Source organism: Microcaecilia unicolor, chromosome 3 (genome assembly GCF_901765095.1).
Source record: "Microcaecilia unicolor chromosome 3, aMicUni1.1, whole genome shotgun sequence".
NCBI classification, from domain to species: Eukaryota; Metazoa; Chordata; class Amphibia; order Gymnophiona; family Siphonopidae; genus Microcaecilia; species Microcaecilia unicolor.
Genome location: NC_044033.1, coordinates 407,997,978 through 408,018,988, shown reverse-complemented (window position 1 = coordinate 408,018,988; position 21,011 = coordinate 407,997,978). Strand labels below are relative to the sequence as shown.

The window sequence follows — 21,011 nt, the reverse complement described above, 5'->3', positions numbered from 1 at the left end:
TGTCCGTCCGCAAAAAGAAGTATTTTAGTTTCAATCCCCCCTCCTCGTAACCTCGTATTCCATCGTTTGCTCTGATTCTGGCTGCTAAAGGCTCCATAACCAGAGCAAACAGCATTGGTGACAATGCACAGCCCTGTCTAGTGCCTCTATAGAGAGAGAATGGCCGAGACAAAATCCCGTTAACTCGTACCCCTGCTTCGGGAATCTGTATATAGATTTTAGCCATTCCGCAAACCTCCCTTCAATACCCGCCTTCTTTAATGCTGCAAAAAGAAAAGGCCAACTGACACGATCGAAGGCCTTTTCAGCGTCCAGAGAAAGTATACACATTGGGGAGTTTGTGAGGCTGTGCCCTTGAATTACCTGTAATGTCCTCCTTATGTTATCAAAGGTTTGACGGTTCTGTACAAAGCCTGCTTGATCTTCGTGTATTAGTGCGGGGAGATATTTCTGCAATCTAGTAGCTAAAATCTTAGTAAATATCTTATAATCTACCCTAATAATGAGATAGGCCTATAAGAACTACATGCGAGAGGGTCTTTGCCTGGTTGGGGATTACAGTAATGGTCGCCAAGTTCCAGGTTGGTGGTAAGCCAGTTACCTCATTTATGGAGTTGAAGACTTTTAATAAATAGGAGATAATATCTTTCCAAAGCACCTATAAAATTTGTTGGTAAACCCATCAGGCCCTGGTGCTTTGTTAGGAACCAATCCTTTAATCGTCTGCTCTATCTCTTCTATTGTGATGGGACTGCCTAACGATTGGTCCGCGTCTGTTGGAAGTGCTGGAAGGTCTATTTCCTCCAAATAATTGGCTACCTCCTCTGGGCTCTGTGTTATTTCTGGTTTATAAAGTTTTTTATAAATCCTCTGAAAGCCTCTTCCATAAAATTTTGATCAGATTGTACATTTCCCCCTTCATCTCGTAACCCTTCTACTCCAGTTCTAGTTATTTGTTGTTTTAATTTATGGGCTAACAGTTACTTGGTTTATTACCAAATTCGAAGTGTATCTGGTGCACTCGCTGTAGCTGCTCGTTTATATCAGCTAATTCCAAATCATGTAACTGTGACCGCAGGTCATGTGCTTGCATCTTTCGGGCTGTGAGATCTGTGGGTTCTCCCTTTTGCAATAATGCCTCAACCTCTGCCAGTTGCTGGCGAATATCATTCTCTTGTGTACATCGAGCTTTCCATACCCGTGATTTAATGCTATAAGGTAGCCCCTGGTCACAGCCTTAAGACCTTCCCATAGGGTAATTGGAGACACTTCCCATTATCATTAAAAGTAATATACTCTTTAAGAGATTGTTCTATTTGTGTTACATTATTTGCATCTGAGAGTAGTGCATCATCCATTCGCCAGGGAGGTCTCGGTTTTCTGGGCCCTACTCCCCTGATTTGTAATATAACCGGTGAATGGTCTGACCAGGTATGTGGAATAATCTGTGGAGTTTCAGCTCGTCCCAAAAGGGAGGCATCGCCTAACCACATATCTATCTGGATGACGTATGATGTACTGATGAAAAAAAGGTATATGTGCGTTCGTTGGGTTATCTTTACGCCAGTAATCTATTAACTGCCAGCGTGTAAGGAAATCTTGGAAATTTCGCCTATCCTGCTTAGCATACTGTGCAACGGCTGCTGAATTATCTAAGTTCGGATTCAGTGTAAGATTAAAAATCACCTCCTATTATAAGGTTCCTTCTATATTCCCACACAGCAGGAGGTCTAGCTCTTTGAAAAATTCCGAATGTTGCGTATTGGGCCCGTATATATTTACCAATGTATAGGTCTGGCTTGCTAGCTCAAAAATTATCAATAGATATCGCCCATGTTTATCTTTTATCACTTTCTTTATCCCCCAGGTCTTGTTCCCTCGAAACATAACCAGCACCCCTTTGCTTTTCGTGTTATCCCTACTGGATGCAAATAGATAACCGGGTATTGCCTATGTTTGCATAGATATTCATATTTTGCCTTCAGGTGAGTTTCCTGAATCAGGCCCACATCTATTTGTAACCTCACCAATTCCCGGAACAACAACTGCCTTTTTCTGGGAATATTGAGCCCTTTTACATTCAAAGACATGCATTTAAATTCCCCCATATTCATTCAATGTTGCTATTCTTTCCTTATTTCCCCTATTTGCTCGCTGGTCATTACTTTCCAGGAGCTCTTCATTTTTTGTTACATGTAACTGATTACCCCTTGTTATCACACAGACCTGACCCCCCTCCCCCCCCTCCCTCCTTTGATTATACCCCTTCCCTTCCCCCCCAAATGTCCCTAACAGTTGTGTAATACCCCGTGGTATACCCGCGGGTGTCTACCTATGGAGGAAGTAGCCGCCCCGCTTCCCGTCCACCCCACAGAGTTCTCATGGTTTCATACCTGAAATTAACAGATTATATGCGATTTATGCAATAACAGTGAACTTGAGTCTATTTGATGTCTGCTTAGCTTCAGGTGACTCTTGTGGCGGATTGTTGGCGTTGTAATCTTCTGGGCCCTTTCCCACTCTTTGCCATCTTGGTGGTAGGGGTCTAGTGGTATTCTTTTCCTCCTGACCCCCTGCTCTTCTCTCTTCAGGTTCCGGTGTTTCAGGACAAATAGCTCTCGCCTCTTCTATAGATTTTATTTGATGCATTTTCCCATCTTTGTAGAAAGCTAATGCAAAAGGGTGCCTCCATCTGTATTGAATTTTGAGTTCTCTCAAGTGTCTGGTGAATGGTTTCAGGTCACCCCTTCTTTTTAAAGTTGCTGCTGCCAGGTCCTGGTAAATCTCGATAGCATAAGAGTCCCACTGAAAGTCTGGTATCTGACGGGCCATTTTCAGCACCCGCTCCTTTAGTTTAAAGCTAGAAAAGCAGGCTATGATGTCCTTTGGTTTATTGCTCCGATTAGCTCCCAGTGCTCTGTGTGCTCTTTCTAATTGTATGGTAGTGGCCTCCACCGCCTCTCCGTTGTTTGAGAGCAACGCACTAACCAGTTGTTGTACCACATGTTCACAGTCTTGGTACGTGGGCACTTCTGGCAAGCCTCGAAACCTTAAATTGTTGCGCCGGCCCCGATTTTCTAGGTCTTCTATCTTGTCTAAAAGCTGTTGCTGGGTCCCTTGCACCTCCCAATTTGCTGATCCATGTTTCCCATGGCTTCACTATGTGTTTCCATCTGCGCTTCGATGTCTTCCAGGCGTGAGCCCAGCTCCCGGATCTCCCCTCTCAGATCCTCCTTGAGCGTCACCATCTCCGCTCGAAGTGCTTTCAAATCAGCGCTAATGTCCTGCAACCAGGTTTCTAGTCTCTGAGGGACCTTTTCATCTGTGGCTCGCTCGTTTTGGAGCTCCGATGCGTTTCCCGCCGACTTCGTTTTCCCTCCAGTCGTTGGCTCCGATGCCTTCCGCATCTCCGCCATTTTGTTTCGGGACGCCGCTGTTTTTTCTATAAAAGCGAAACGGGAAAGATCCGCCACTTTGAGTGCCGATCCCAGGTTGTTCGCCTCTATAACTTCGCTTTGAATCTCTAGCTCCGTTTCAGTTCTCATATGTCGCTATATCTGCTGTTTAAGCTTAAATTCTCCGTGGGGCTGTGGGAGCTTAGCTTTTAGGCGGCCATGCTGTTGGATGACGTCACTTCCCCCCTAACCAAGTACTTTTTAACCATTTGTATCGGTGTAATTAAAGGAGACCTAGGAAAATTTCTCATCCTCAAATTAAGTCTCCAAGATTGATTTTCTAGGTAATCTAGACGCCGAAAAGTAAAATTTTCTATTTAATTGAAGTCTGTCCCACAAGTTCCAATTCTTGAATTTTTTGTTTTAAATGTTCCACTTCAGAGGATTGTTGTGCGGTGGCCTCTGCCTGGATAAAGACTGCCTCAGGTAATAGTTTAATATCTTTAGTATTTTTATTTATCAACACTTGTAAAGACGACTGTATATTGAACGTCAAGTCCCAGAGTGACTCCATTGTCACTACGGCAGGTTTTATCATAGACCCCGCAGAAAAAACAGGAAGAGGAGCATTAATAGACTGTTCCAGGGTACTCACAACCTGCGATGGTAAAACATGTGTTGCAAGCCGTTCCTCCAGCCTGTTATTGCTAGTTGCCTCTCCCAGTGTGGGCAAGTCCCCTCCCTTCGAAGCCTGAACCGCTAGACTTGTTTCCACACTGTTACTTCCTGGTTGAGGGGGAGCCGCATGTTCGACAGGGCTCAAAGAAACCCCATCTACACTGCAGGCTAACGCTGACGTGCCAGCACTGATAGCAGGGGTAGAAGCCTGTCTGGAACCTGACGATACCCCGAATTGATCCCGAGTCATCTGATGTTGAAAGTTGGTCCCGGTAGGGGTTCAGAGAATCTCCTGAACCTTTCCTTTCCTACATTTTCACGGTGATCTGGAGCCTTCCTCAGCAGGACTCTGGTCAAAAATCTTGGCGCATCTGTAGCAGTTAACACACTACACTGCCATCTTGGATCCCCCCCCACACTGAGTCTTTTTCTCCACTAATTTGGTAGTGAATAATTTTATTCGAGTCTCCAGATACAGAATACATTTATGTAGAATTACTTACTATTGGGTGATATCGCGTTCTACAGATTCCTTACTTTTTGAGTGTTAATTGAAATCACCCATTATTATACTATTGTTCAAATTGCCAGCTTTCCTAATCTCGTTAAACATTTCTTCATCTGTTCAATTGACCTGTCCTGGCGAAAGGTAGTGTACCCTACAAGAATACTCCTTCCATTCACACATGGAATTTCTATCCATAATGATTCCATGCTACTATCTGTTTCATGTGGAATGTTTATTTTGTTTGCCTCAATTCCCTCTTTAACATATAGTTCAACTACCCTCCAATTTGATCCTCTCTATCACTGTGATATAATTTGTACCATGTTAACACAATGTCCCAGTGATTGTCCTCTTTCCACCAAGTCTCTGAGATGTTTATTATATTTACCTCATCATTTACTGATATACACTCTAAATCTCCCATCATATTTTTTAGGCTTCTGGCATTTGTATACAGGCAATTCAATTTTTTTCCTTGCATCTACAAGCTGCTTAGAAGTTGACGGGGATAATGTGCATCCTTTATCCTATTCTCTCTCTCTTTAAACACACCTGGCTTTCTTTCAGCATTGCTGAAACCTCTCTACTGGGATTTCCTGAATGTCCTGTTTCAATAGTATCCTTCAAGAGGATACTCCATATTGAATCATATGCTCCTGGGTGCCTGTTGGCTCCCCTCCCCCATTCTAGTTTAAAAGCTACTCTCTCCCCTTTTTAAAAGTTAGTGCCAGCAGCCTGGTTCAATCCCAGTTAAGGTGCAGTCCATCCTTTTGGAACAGTCCCCACCTTTCCCAGAATGTTGTCCAGTTCCTAACAAATCTAAATCCCTCATCCCTGCACCATTGTCTCAACACGCATTGAGACTTTGGAGCTCTGCCTGCCTCTTGGGTCATGCTCACAGAACGGAGAGCATTTCTAAAAATGCTACTCTGGAAGATCTGGACTTTACCTCTCAATTTGGCTTCCAGAATCCCCCTCCCACATTTTCCTATGCCACTGGCACCCACATGAACCAAGACAGCTGGCTCCTCCCCAGTACTAAGATCCTATCTAGGTGATGCATGAAGTTCACCACCTTCGCACCAGGCAGCCAAGTGACCAGGTGATCCTCACGTCCAGCAGCCACCCAGTTATATAGCTATTGAATGATTGAATCACCAACTACAACAGCTGTCCTAACTCTTCCCTCCTGGGAAGGGGTTCTTGGAGACATATCCTCAGTGTGAGAGGATAGTGCATTCCTTGATAGGCAGGGCCTGGCTATAGGAGTACTTCCTACTTCACCAAGGTGATGCTTTCCTTTTAGGAGACCTCCCTCCTCCAAAGCATGACAGGGGCTGCCAGACTGCAGGTGGGAATTCTCTACAATGTCCCTGTAGGTCTCCTCTAAGGAACCTCTGTCTCCCTCAACTCCTCCAAATCTGCTACTCTAGCCTCAAGAGAACGGACTCATTCTCCGACAGCTAGGAGCTCACTGCATTGAGCACATACATATTTATTTATTTATTGCATTTGTACCCCACATTTTCCCACCTATTTGCAGGCTCAATGTGGCTTACATAGTACCGTCAGAGGCGTTTGTCCAGTCGGTTGATAACAAATAGTTGTATAGTGATCGAATGAGGTATAAGTGGAGGGTCGGAAAGGGTGAAGATTGTGTGTTGTCCTGTTTGATCATAGATATGCTGTGTTGGAAGGTGAAGACGGTTACGTGGAGTCGTTGGGGTAGGCCTTTTTTTTTTTTAATTTGTATGAAGTCTTTATTGACAAATAATACAATCTTCTAGAATAACAAATTAGAATAAACCTTACATGGTTGTTCAATGTAAGATAACACAAGTCATAAGTAACATGGTGAACCCCACCGAACATGTTGAAGATCACATTACTATCACATAAGACCCGAGCCCGGACTCAGAGTTGCTTCTGCGCCAGGACAGGGAAATGAGAATAGAACAAGCCTTTCAGAACTTCAATATTTATGTAACTTTTACATTGAAAAACAGAGCATAATCCCCCACCCCCTCCCCCCCCCACCCCATTCGGACTAGCACTCTCACAATCCAAGTCTTCATCAGAATTAAGTATGAAGGAGAAAAGGGTCCCAAATCACGTGCCACCTGTGTGTATGATTGCGCCGCTCAGCCACGAGCCTTTCCATCTCACATAGCCCAATTTTCGAATCCACCGATTTAACGATGGAATCATGGACTGCTTCCAGCAAGCTGCTATGACAATACGAACTGCACATGTGGCATAGCGCAACAGAACTTGCTGTGCGGATGAGAGCCCCACCATTTTTGTTGAGAATACGAAGATAGTGGGGTGCCAAGGAATCTGAGCTCCCAACCACACCTGCAGTCTGCTATGAACCATTTTCCAAAAAGCCCTGATTTTCCTACAGTTCCACCATATGTGCCCCATGGAGCCCTTGCCACCACATCCCTCCAACACATCCCCGACAAAGCAGGGTAAATGCGCTGTAGGCGCTCAGGCGTCATATACCACCTAAATAGAACTTTAATAGCATTTTCTTTAAAGGATACATGAGACGGACACACCCCCGTCGCCGCCCTCTCCATCCTCTCCCACACCGCTTCCTCCAGTTCTATACCTAGTTCCTTCCCTCTGCCAACTTTTCCTATGAAGTATTTATCGAGGTGTTTGCTGATGAATAAGGCGGTGTAAACGTGATATCAGCCCACAAGTCTTGGCCTGTCCCTCACAAATCTGCTCAAGGGCTGTTTGCTCCCTGTGCATCACTTCCCGAATTGCTCCTGTCTTAAGGAAGTGAGATAATTGAAGATAAGCATATTCATCTGTCCCAACTATCGGGAACTGTTGTCGGGCTTCTGGATAGGACATAAGGGACTCCCCCTCAAATAATTGCCCCCATGTGCGCAGTCCGCCCTCATACCATCTAGTGAATGTGCCCCTTTCCATCCCTGGGTAGAACAATGGATTATACACTATAGGACATAGACGGGACAATATGCATCGACCATGTGGGAAAAGGCTGTCCCAGTGAGAAAGAGTAACGTAGACAGAAGGGCAGAGGCCCTCTTCTAAGGATCTAAGGGATCTTGGAAGCCACATCAGCGCCCACAGCAGCCTTATGCCTAAAGTGTATTGTTCTAAGTCCACCCATTGCCGATCAGGGTAATCCTGAAACCACTCCACGGCCGCCCTTGCCTGAACTGCTCTGTAATACCAGGCCAGATTGGGTACTTCGAGCCCTCCCCTATACCTGTCCTGGTACAAAAAGGCCCGAGCCAGCCGTGGACGCTTACCCGCCCAGATAAAACGCACTACACGGTCTTGTAATGCAGCAAGAAATTTACGGGGCATCTGGATCGGAAGGGCCTGAAACAAGTACAGTAAACGCGGCAGTACATTCATCTTGACTGCGGCTAAGGCCAAACCAGGAGAGTTCAATGCCTCCCCACCTATCCATATCCGCAGTGAGTGCCCGGCCCAGGCCCTTGTAGTTTGCCAGGAAAAGGTCTGAGAGCTTAGCCGTTATGTTCACCCCCAGATAGCGGATGCTCCCACCAGCCCACCGAAAGTTGTATGCAGACTGTAAGGCCCCCACCGTCTCTTCAGGGAGGGTCACATTGAGAGCTTCAGATTTTGACATGTTTACCCTAAACCCTGAAAATACCGAGTATTGTTCAATGTCCCTCACGAGCCCAGGGAAGCAGGTCAAAGGATTAGTGACGAACAATAGCACATCATCTGCAAAGAGGGCCAACTTATGCGCTCTCTCCCCGCTATTGTAATGCCAGTGATCATTGGATTAGATCTGACTCTAGAAGCAAAAGGTTCCATGACCATGGCAAACAACAACGGAGAGAGCGGGCATCCCTGCCTGGTGCCTCTGTGCAAGGTGAATAAGTCAGAGTTGCCACCATTCAGTCTGATACACGCTTTGGGTGAGTTATAAAATGCTTGGATCCAGCTGCAGAACTGTGGTCCTATTCCAAAAGTCTCCATCACCTTGTACATAAATGGCCAGTGCACCCTATCAAAGGCCTTCCCAGCGTCTAAGCTGAGAAGACACATAGGCCTTCGCATTTTTTTTAGCCAAATACATTGTCAACTACTCGCCTCGTATTATCCATTGCTTTCTTGTAGGAAACAAATCCCACCTGATCAGGATGAATGATCGCGGGAAGCAAAGGGGCTAGTCTGTTGGCCAACACTTTAGCTAATATTTTGACATCTGCGTTCAGGACAGATATAGGGCGGTAGGAGCCACACTCCGCAAGGTCTTTATCCGGCTTAGGTAGCACTGCTATCCAGGCCTCTAACATGGAGGCTGGTAAGGACTCCCCCCGCCCAATTTGGTTAAACAAATCAACCAATAGTGGGGCCAGTTCAGGGGCGAATTTCTTGTAGAACTCATTAGGGAGTCCATCCAACCCTGGTGACTTACAAGATGGTAAGTGCTGAATAGCTTTTTGAATTTCAACTGGGGTAACCGGTTATCTAGGGTGGCACGCTGCTGATGTGATAAAGATGCTAGGTCAGTTTCCGATAAATATTCCGCCATGGAGTCTGCGAAAGAATTGATCTCTCGGGCGTATAACTCCTGATAGAACTCACCAAAACGCCTCTGTATAGCCTCTGATGTATTCAGTGTATCCCCCTCCCCCCCGGATATGTGTTATTGCCCTCTCCACCCTCTGTCTACGCAGCCGCATGGCCAAAAGGCGTCCTGCTTTGTTGGTAAATTCATACGAGTGAATTTTCGATCTAGATAGTAGTTGGCTCAGGTGTTCTGAATAGATAGCATCCAGCTGAAGTCGCTGGGCTCGCAATTCCTCCAAAATCACCAATGAGTCACCTGTCTTGTGCTGAGCCTCTAAACTCGTAATCCTTTCTAAGCATTTGGGTCAATTGATTTCTACGGATCCTAGCCCGCTTGCTCGCCAGTTGCAGGAAGTAGCCTCTTGACACTGCCTTCATAGCATCCCACACTATGCTAAGGGGTGGCCCTGACTCCCTGTTAATTTCCAGATATTCTTTCAGCACTTTCTTACAGCCCTCCACAACCTCCCCTTATTGTAGGACACTGGCATTGAGCGTCCATCTCTTATCTTTGATCTCCGCCTTTATGGTGAGCAATGTAACCCAGACTGGCGCGTGATCAGACAGGGTCGCAATACCAATGCCTGCACTTGGTCCCCGCTCTAGTAGGGTTACATCGAGAAAGATATAGTCGATTCGTGAGTACGATGCGTGCACTGCAGAGTAGTATGTGTAGTCTCTCACCTGTGCATGCTCTAATCTCCATACATCTAAAGTCCCCAGGGAGGAGGCCAGGGAACCTAAAGCTAGAGCATTCCTAATTGTCCCTTGCTGTGCAGTCCCAGACCGGTCTAAGACTGGATCCCATGACTCCATTGAAGTCGCCCCCCAATACTATGGATCCCTGGGCAAATGTGGCTAATAAGTTCTTTACTTTAGTGTAAAAGGCCCCTTGGTGGTCATTTGGTGCATATATAGAAGCTAAAGTTATATCCACATGGTCTATAACTATATGTAAAAACAAAAAACGGCCACCAGAGTCCCGTTTGATCTTCACTACTTGGGCTGATACCGACTTGTGGAACAACACTGCCACCCCACGTTTTTTGGATCCCTTCGCCGAAGAGGCAAAAAAGGCCCTTGGATAATTAGGATGGGAGAGAGGAGTTTTTCAAACCGTCGGCGGAGGTGCATCTCCTGTAACAGGACTATATGAGCCTTTAACTGCTGGAGCTCCTTGAATAGTTTCTGCCTCTTTAGGGGCATATTCAACCCTTTCACATTATAAGATAGAATCTTAAGGTCTGTACTCATATCTGAAAAATAAAACTGAATAGAGCATACACATCTGAGCCACCACAACCTTTATCTTCTCCCCCTTCCCCCTACTACGTACCAGTCAGACCCCGCCCTCCCCACCCCAAACGCCTTTCCCCCCTATCTATCCCCCTAACCCCCCACATCCAAACACCAACCCGAAGGTAGAAACCCCCGGAGTGGGAAAAGAGAAAGTAACCCACTGTATTCCAGACAGTCCCGGCGCCCCCGCCCCCCCTCCAGCAACCCCCAAACTGTCACCAAGCCCTAAGGGCCCTATTTAACCTTCCCGCAATAAACACAGCTAACTTACATATCCCAACTCTCCACACATCTCCCTACATTACACCCACACAACACTCAAAGCATACCCCCTCATACTGTATCCCCCCGTCCCAATTCATCTCCAGCCATCCAGTAAGAGAAATATACAGAACCCTCCCCCCCATTAACCCGAACACATCAGAATAAACTGAGAAGATGGCAAGTCATATAAACTCAGTAAACATTGTCCCCTTGTTACCACCTAGTTGTCCATCTTCCCTCTGATCACCACGGAGGCAAAGAACTCGTGCTGCAGACCCCGACCAGGCTGCTACACCACCGTTCAGGTCCCCTCGGCCGCAACTCTCCGTTTTGATTTGCTTCGTTTGGAGGATTCAGGGATCCGCTGCCATTTTTGTAGCTTAGCTTTAGTAGCGGGTGCCAGCGCGCCTGGGGGCGCCATTGAGCGCACCAGGCCCGCCGCATGCAAGGACGCCCAGGCTTCAGTTAGGGAGCAGGCCCTGTATCTGACCCCCTTTATCGCAAAGTTCAGCGAGAAAGAGAAGCCCCATCTATAGGTGAGCCGCTCCTTGATTAAAACATCCAGAACCGGTTTCAGGAGACGTCGTTGTTGCAAGGTGAACTGCGAGAGGTCTTGGAACACAGTTATTTTAGCCCCCCCGAATTCCAGATCCTGTTTCTTCCGGGCGCAGGCAAGTAGTCGCTCTTTTACTTCATATTTATGAAACCGGACAATTATATCACGTGCTCTGTTCTCTTGTCGCTGTCCCAGGGCTCTGTGAGCTCTGTCCAGTTCTATCGCCTCTGCTGCCGCTTCGGTCCCCAACAAGGTGGCACACAATGTTTGCACTATTTGTGAGACGTCCTCGGTCTCCCCTCCCTCCGGAACACCACGGAACTGGAGATTAGTCCTCCTGCCTCAATTCTCGAGATCGTCCAGCTTGTAGGCCAGGTCTTTTGCTTTTTGATCCAGTTCTTGTATTTGTGCTTCGTGGGAGGTTAGAGTTTCCGCGTGCTCTTCCAGCTTCAATTCCGCATCCTCAACTCTTCCCCCCAGTTCGTGGAGATCCGAACTCAGTACCTCCATCCGGTCCAATATTTCTTCTTTGGATTTCTGGATATCCTCCTGGATACCGGAGAGGATCTGCCTAAGTTCACCCAAAACTCCCTTTTTAGCAGGAGCCTTCCGCGATTCCGCCAACGATAAGGCTGAGTCTGAATCTGAGGGCGAGGCCTGCGCCATTGCCTCGTGGCGCTTCGGTGTCTTACTCGGCCCGCTGCCCGCCGGCTTCTCAGAGTCTTTATTCCGCATCGAGTGTGCTTTGCTCATGACAACTAACGAATAGTGTCTTCGGGAAGTGCGTGAGAGCTATCAAATCAGCTGATGGCTGCTAATTATAAATTTTTATTTCGCGAGGAGCGGGAGCTGAGAAGCTAGGCTGCCATTGCCAGCGGTGACGTCACTTCCTTCTCGGGGTAGGCCTTTTTGAAGAGGTTGGTTTTTAGTGATTTCCTGAAGTTCAGGTGGTCGTGGATTATTTTCACAGCTTTTGGGAGCCCATTCCATTGTTGTGCGCTTATGTAGGAGAAGCCGAATGCATAAGTTGTTTTATATTTCAGTCTTTTGCAATTTGGGTAGTGTAGGTTTAGGTAGGATCTTGACGATCTGACTTTGTTTCTTATTGGTAAGTCTATAAGGTCTGTCATGTATCCTGGGTGTACACCATATAAGATTTTGTGGACTAAGGTGCAGATTTTGAAGATGATCTGTTCTTTGATTGGGAGCCAGTGCAACTTTTCTCGGAGGGGTTCAGCACTTTCGAAGCGTATTTTGCTGATATCAGCCTGGCTGCTGTGTTTTGGGCAGTCTGAAGTTTTTTTTGAGTTGTTCTTTGTAACCCGCATAGATTCCATTGCAATAGTCTGCATGGCTTAGGGCCACTGATTGTATTAGGTATCGATAGGTCGTTCTTGGGAAGAAAGGTTTTAATCGTTTGAGCTTCCACATTGAATAGAACATTTTCTTTGTTACAGAGTTTACTTGACTGTCGAGGGTAAGGTTGCGGACGAGTGTGACGCCAAGTATTTTCAAGCTGTCCGAGGTAGGGAGGGTATGTCCTGGAGTATTTATGGTTGTGGGTTTGTATTTGTTATATGGAGAGGAGAGGATGAGGCAGTGTGTTTTTTCGGTGTTCAGTTTCAGTTGGAATGAGTTTGCCCAGGAGTCCATGATGTTCAGGCCATCATTGATTTTGTTGGTTATTTCTGTCAGATCATGTCTGAAGGGGATGTATATTGTAACATCATCTGCGTAAATGAATGGGTTAAGGCCTCGGTTGGATAAGGACTGTGCCAGTGGAATCATCATCATGTTGAAGAGTACTGGTGATAATGGTGATCCCTGAGGTACTCCGCAGACTGCTTTCCACAGTGGTGATATGTTTGAATTTGATTTTACTTCATAAGATCTGGTGGTTAGAAAACCTTTAATCCAGTTAAGTACATTTCCCTGTGCCCAAACGCCAAGCACCCTCACTGTCCATCTTCAAATCTCTACTCAAAATCCACCTCTTCAATGTTGCTTTCGGAACCTACATTGTACCTAGTAACCTAGACTGTTCCAACTATTGATTGTCTACTCCAATTATTGCTTGTCTGCTCTCCTTGTCCTCTAGATTGTAAGCTCCTATGAGCAGGGACCATCATTCTTTGTTTATTGTACAGCGCTGCGTAACCCTAGTAGCGCTCTATAAATGTCAAATAGTAGTAGTAGTAGTAATCCCGAAGTGGCCTAGTATTCTTAGTAGTATGTTATGGTTTACCATGTCGAATGCTTTATGTTCGACTATATATGGTAATCAATCTATCAAATCTACATAGATACCATTTTCCTTTGAAGTATGGTCCTCGTCACTGCAAGATACAGGATGATCCACATTCACATCTGGACTAGCACTATCTTCTGAATCTGTGAACAGAAGTTGTAAAAATAAAGGCAGATAAATGAGCAACCACAAAGCTGTAAAGAACATACATGCCTTACAGCTCAGCTACACAGAAATATTAAAATCATTCTTTGCAATACTAATTTTTCTATGTTTAAACCTTTTTACTGATATCAAGAATATGCAGATCAAATCAAACAGGAACAACAATCAAAGTTTCCTCCCACATAAAACTTGATGAAAGTACAAATCAGACTCATCAACCCACTGAAAATGAGCAGACCAAAAGGTATTCACGAGAAAAGAGGAAAAAAAAGGAAAGGGGGTACAATGAGTGCCCAGCAGTCACAATGAGTTCAGCACTTCACTACTAGCTTGAGGGGACAATGACTGGCTGTATGAATCACAAACTGATAAGAATTCCTTCTTGCACTTAAGGGACATACAAAAGAATTTGTACTCATGGGCAGGACTAGAATGCATGATAAAAGGAACTGACTTCTAATTTACATTTTGGGCAAATAGGCGAATCTACCTTCCCCATTTTAAAAGTTTGTGCACGAGTCAGATAGGCTCTGTGCAAAACATGAAACTGGCATTCCCTATACTCCACATTGACGGTAAGACCATGGATTCGGGTACTTAAGGAGTGAAGATTAAGGGAATCCCTGGAGCAATGCAGAACCTCACACCACCTAGAGGTAAAAGTGGACATAGTGGAGGAGAGGCCTAATGGTTAGGGTGGTGGACTTTGGTCCTGGGGAACTGAGGAACTGAGTTCGATTCCCACTTCAGGCACAGGCAGCTCTGGGCAAGTCACTTAACCCTCCATTGCCCCATGTAAGCCGCATTGAGCCTGCCATGAGTGGGAAAGCGCGGGGTACAAATGTAACAAAAATAAAAATAAATAAATTATGTTTTGGGAAAAGATGCAATAAGAGCACATGCAGAGTAGAAACCAAGAAAAGATCCTCTTGATCAGTAGGCAAAAAAAAAATAAAAAAAAATCCCAAATTTTGAGATAAAGCAAAGTCCGAAGGGCCACCAAATCTAAGGAAGAGGTATAATGAGCAAGCTGCTTATTGGCATAGATATCTGAAACCTGAACCAAAGACTCATCACCCAGTTGGGCCAGAGGTTTCAAACATCCATTAGCACCTAAAACATAAAGAGTGCTGCCCCAAGGTGCCCTAATGACGGAAGACCAGATTATCCAAGCATTGTCATGAACAGGAAGTAAATCAAAAGTCTCAGCAGAGACCTCCCATTGGCAAAGATCCTGCCAGAGATCCCTCAAAGTGTGTAGAAGAAAATTAAAATTTATATTGGGCAAAAGTTGATAAGTAGGTGTATGGCACAAATAAGTAAGGTGACACAAGTAAAAAAAAATGCACAAAAATTATCATTATTATTTGTTACATTTGTATCCCACATTTCCCCACCTTTTGCAGGCTCAATGTGGCTTACATATAACCATTAACGGCATTAGCCGATTACGGTCTGATGGTATGAATGAATACAAAGTGATATTGTGGTATAATGAGGTACATGTATGGTAGGAGCAGTTGGGGAGAACTTAGAGAAGGAAATGGGGAAGAAGAGTCAGGCAATGTCTGTTATGGTCTAATTGCACTCTAAAAGAGGGGCCCATAATCAGAGTGATCTAATATCCCTCAGACAGATGACTGAGCAAACAAGCCTGATTGCACATTTAATATTAAGCAAGCCAAGCACTCAAAGAACGCCAGGAGAACCAAAAGTATTCAAAAAGGAGTTCTGGACTTTGTACCACTCCAATATTTAGTCAGCAACTTTTGTAGAGCATAAAGGTCTTTTTTCAAAAGGCACAGTGGTAGTATCAGTAAGGTATACAACCATCTTGGAAACTCCGTCATTCGGAATAATTGAACTCGACCATGAAGACTAAGGGGAAGCCGTTGCCAGCTAGCCAATGTGTCAAGAGACTGCAATAATTTACCGTCTACGGAGACAAGCCCTATGTAATAAGGGATTTCCTGGACAACCGATAGCTGAAGATATCCTGCTTCCAGCAGAGGGACCAGTAAGAGGTGCTATGGAGGGGAACACCACAGCCAAGAGGCAGAGCAGTGAGATCTTGCTCTAGGCCATATTGAGAGGCTTCCATTCAGAGAGGAGAGGGACAGATATCTCTTTATTAGGAATATCTTATGTATATGTAATGCTGATAGATAGATAGATAGATAGATAGATAGATAGATAGATAGATAGATAGATAGATAGATAGATAGATATTGGGAATATCTATCTATAAGCATTAAATGTGTGGGCTAAACTGAATCATTTACTGTTGAGAAGTTTATGATTATTTCAAGTAATATAAACCAGAGATTTTATCCTTGAGTGAAAAACTTTTATCATTGTGTCAAAATCTTTTATGAAATTCATACTTGTTCTATTTTATTCTTACACACAAAACAACACACTTGTAAGCTAAACACTAATGTAATGCCCTCATAAATAGTTTTTCTCTAAAACTACAATACCCTGTTCGTTGTACGATTGTGTACTACAATCTTCCTTCCCAACGCTGCATAAGTTCTCTTCATGATTTGAACTATCACTAGATGCTGCTTCTGCAAGAAAACAGGTAACAAAAACAATTAACATATACATTGAATTTGCATTTCTTTGTCAGAAATAAACTGCCTCAACCAACAGGCACAAATCTTATTCCATGCCTCTTGCATTTTTCAAAACGCATACACAACATAATGAGCTCCTTGTTTGTTTTTGGTTTCCCCAAATGTCACAGAACAGTTTTGTTTACACTTGGTCAGCAGAAGCAAGACACGAATCAACCCTAGTGCATTTGCCTCCCCTCGAGTTCATCATTTGCTGTACCTTTCAACAGAAAAGAGGTATGCAGAGAAAGCAAAGATACTTACCTGTAGGCAGGTATTGTCCAAGGACAGCAGGCCAGTCATTCTCACATATGGGTAGAGAGGTGTGGTAGCCGTGTTAGTCCACTCTTAAAGGTTATCAATAGAAATCAAACAAAATAAAACATGAAAAAGAAAATAAGATGATACCTTTTTTATTGGACATAACTTAATACATTTCTTGATTAGCTTTCGAAGGTTGCCCTTCTTCGTCAGATCGGAAATAAGCAAATGTGTTAGTTGATAGTATATATAAGTGAAGCTTCAAAGCATTTCAATGATAGTCTAGCAAGGTGGGGAAGGTGGGGGTGGGTAGGAGGTATGTATGGGTACATCAAAGCATTTCATTTCATTGATAGTCTAACAGGATGGGTGTAGGTAGTTGAGAGGAGAGTGATAAACAGAGAAATACAACTTTATGGTTTATAATGGGCTAGAAAACCCAGATCCTTGTTAAGTCCTGTCTGTTGGGTGTCAAAATATTCAATCATTCTGACTTCAAAGGTCTTACGTTCCTGTATTGTTTTGAAGTTACCTTTCAGGATTCTTACTGTGAAATCACTGGTGCAGTGTCCTGGTCCTGTAAAGTGTTGGCCCACAACATCCCACACCCATCCTGTTAGACTATCAATGAAATGAAATGAAATGCTTTGATGTACCCATACATACCTCCTACCCACCCCACCTTGCTAGACTGTCATTGAAATGCTTTGAAGCTTCACTTATATATACTATCATAAGCACTGCCACGCTGGGAAAAGACCAAAGGTCCATCAAGCCCAGCACTCCGTCTCCGACAGCGGCCAATCCAGGCCCCAAGAACCTGGCAAAAAAACCAAAATTGAATAACGATCAATGGACTTTTCCTTCAGAAATCTGTCCAGACCCCCTTTAAACTCAGCAAGGCCAGCTGCCGTCACTACCTTCTCCTGCAATGAGTTCCAGAGTCTAACTATGTGCTAAGTAAAGAAAAACTTTCTCCGATTTGTTTTAAACCTACCACATTCTAATTTCATCTTGTGTCCCCTGGTTCTATTATTGTTAGAAAGCGTAAACAAACGCTTCACATCTGTCCGCTCTATCCCACTCATTATTTTGTAAACCTCTATCATATCACCTCACATTTGCTTATTTCCGATCTGACGAAGGGCAACCTTCAAAAGCTAATCAAGAAATGTATTAAGTTATGTCCAATAAAAAAGGTATCATCTTATTTTCTTTTCCATGTTTTATTTTGTTTGATTTCTATTGATCATATATGGGTAACATCCTGGTCCGGAACACTTTCATAGCAAAAACAATTAAGAGCAGTATCCCCACTGCGCATGCATGAGTGCCCAGGACCAGCAGTACAGTATAATAGTTATAAAAAAAAAAAAAAACTCCAAAGGCAGGTGAGAGGGTATGTGAGAATGACTGGCCTGCTGTCCTTGGAGAATACCTGCTATAAGTAAGTATCTTCGCTTTCTCCGAGGACAAGCAGGCCATGTCATCATCACATGTGGGAATCCCTAGCTACCAGTAGGACAACTGGAACTCACAAAGGTGAATTCAAAATAATAATCACCCTGAAACTATATATGTACTGTGTGAGAGTGCAGCCTGAACAGAACAAAATGGGCCTAAGAGGCTGGAGTTGTATTCTAGACCCCAAACAAATTCTGCAGAACTGTCTGTCCAAACCGACCACTGCATTGGGTATTTTGCTCAAGGCAATAGTGAGATGTAAATTTGTTGACCAAAGACCATGTTGCAGCTTTGCAAATTTCTTCTATAGAGGCTCACCTCAAGTGGGCTACCAACGCAGCCATGGCTGTGATATTATGAGCCTTGACATGACCCTCAAGATTCAGACCAGCCTGTGCATAACTGAAAGAAATGCAATCTCCCAGAAAAATGGAGATTGCACATTTCCCCGATGGTGACCTGTAGGGGTATTTCCCTGTGATCTAGCCTATGCTGGTCTGGGCCTATACAAGCCTATGACATCTTGGTATAATAAGATGGCTGCTGCAACATCTCTGTGTCAGCAAGATCCAGCTTCAACTTGTGGAAAATCACTGACAGGCTTGCTAAAGCCAAGGACAGTCTGTGTTCTAAACACCCCCTTCTATCACCCTGAGAACGGAGTAGGGAGGCAGACATGGCTCCAGAAGTTACCATTCTCCAAGGTCACAAAACAAAGAACTCTTCTTGCCCATGTACTGAACTGGACATGATCATGATTGGTTTCTACCGTCACCTGACCGAGAGGGACGGGGAAAGCGGGAACAGAAGTGAGTCGGAGACCCTTGGAAGAGGGGCAACTGGTAAGAGGACCTGAGAGATCCAGCAAGGCTCGGGGGGAGCCAGAGACTTTGTATAATACCAACATCGTGACCTGCATCCTGGTGCAAATACCTGTGGCAGAGATATTGGCTCTGATAACCAAAGGAGTGACGGGAACCTACATGGGCTAATAAAGACCTGCACTACCTAAGACACCGACAGCTAAAATAGCGTCTGGGGAGATTCTGCTCCGGTCTTATCTGAAGCCGTCATCACGACAGCGTGGTAAGATCACAGTGATATATTTCCTGGTCTGGGGTTAGGCAGTGGTTTTATCTAAGTACGACTGGTTTATGTCAGCTCTTGGTCAGGGAAAGCAGCTAATGTGTATTTTGCATAAGATGTGATAAGTTTCATAAGGATTATTAGGTTATCATTTGTACTGTTCTAATCATTACTGTACTTAGTCTCAGGATAATCAGAGTGTAGTTTAGACAATATATTTTCGGTAGTGCTCATATCAGTAAGGGATATTTTATTGCATAAGCTAGCGCAGAGTATTTCTATTTTCTTATCCATAATAAAGCTAATATATATATCTATCAGCTGTGTCTTTCTTTTTCACTCTACACACCAAAACACCTGGAGAGGTGCCAGAAGCAAGATTCCTGTATCTCACCCTAGACAGAGCTAGTGAGTCTGTTAGGCAGACTTATGCATCAGGGAATCTTGGTATAAGTAATCTGTGGGTACTTGTTGCCCTAGGTATTATTTATCTCACCCTACAAATGGGAGCTCGTGGCGGGATCTCAAAGAGCTGAGGAAAGAATCCGTTTGTTTTTTTTCTGTAGAAAGAAAGAAATCCTAGCTGTATAGTTCTGAACTTTAAATTTCTCTCTCTGTGTGTGCACTGGAAAGTGTCTGTGAAGCGTGCTATAGACACTGGTAGTCGTAAATCTGCTGCTTCTGCCAGCTTTACGACCTAGCAGTGAGATAAGGTTTTTTTTTTCAGTACTAGTTGTGTTACTTGCTAGCAGCTTTCAGTTCTTCAGTATGACGTCACCTAGCAATATGCTCTCCGCGCTAGAAGTCACTGTTTTCGAAGTTTTAATTAGTGCAAGACAGTCTAATAAGGCAGTACCGGAGTATTCTATAAACTCTCTGTTGAAATTGTTTAGGAAAAACTCGCCTGAAAGTCACAAGGCATATGATTTTGTATTGCATTCAGTGTTGAAGGTTAAAAATAGATTGACTGTGGCAGCACTAGTGGAGCTCGGCTGTACCCTACTAGCTAAGAACGAAAGTGCAGCTTATAGTACCTTTGACCTCCAAACTGAACTCCAACAACTGCGTGATGAAGTTAATGCTCTGAAAACAGAACGATTGGATTTACAATTGAGGTTAGAGAGCATCACTTCTCAGGCAACGGCTGGAGGAGGGGAGGGTGCTGCAGGTCCACAGGGAAATGTTCCATGTTCCGCTTGTGCAGTGTTGAAAGGAAAGTGTGCCGCCCTAGAGAAAGATAAAGAGCATTGGGAACTGACTGCCCAGTCCTTGGAGAAGGATATGAGGCAGAAAAACGATTCCCTTGCTTCTAAATCTTATCAATTGGAGGAGATGATGCAGACTTTAAGTTTGCGAAAGAAAGAAGCTGATCACTTTCACTCCCGGCAAGAGCAAGTGAGAGAAACATATGAGGATAGGATTACGGCCTTGAGTAGGGAGTTGAAACAGGAAAAAGGGAGTGTCAGCTCTGCCCGGCAGGCTTGGCACAAGGCAGAAGAAGGACGGGGGGAGTTATGGGAGAAGAATAATATGCTTTCACTACAGTTGTCACAGGCTCGGCAGGACAGAGAGATGTGTGTAAAGGCATTAACCCAGTATAGGACAGAACTAGATACGGTCCAGCAGGAGGTATATGACTCTATGGAAGAGGCTACTGCTACACCCATGGAATCACAGAATAGGGCTGACTCTAGGTCGCCCAGTGCTATGCTAGAACAGTTCAAACTGCCTGAATGGTCCCCGAGAAATGAAGGAGAGCTGGAGTCTAAGCCTTGTCAGTTGACAGCCCCACCCCGGTACAGTAGCCTAGTTCCTGAGACCTTCGACAGCATGCAGGAGCCTAGGCTCCGCCCAGTAAGGCCACAGAACACTGTGCAAA

At 44.6% G+C, this 21,011-nt stretch overlaps 1 protein-coding gene across 1 annotated transcript in view; it reads right to left on the bottom strand.

Moving 5' to 3' along the window:
* TDRD6 (tudor domain containing 6) overlaps window positions 1-21,011 on the bottom strand; it is a 457,403-nt gene that overhangs the window by 69,667 nt on the left and 366,725 nt on the right. The window contains 2 exon segments of the mRNA XM_030195133.1: window positions 13,598-13,681; window positions 16,184-16,273. Of these exon segments, the coding sequence (XP_030050993.1) occupies window positions 13,598-13,681; window positions 16,184-16,273 (174 nt within the window).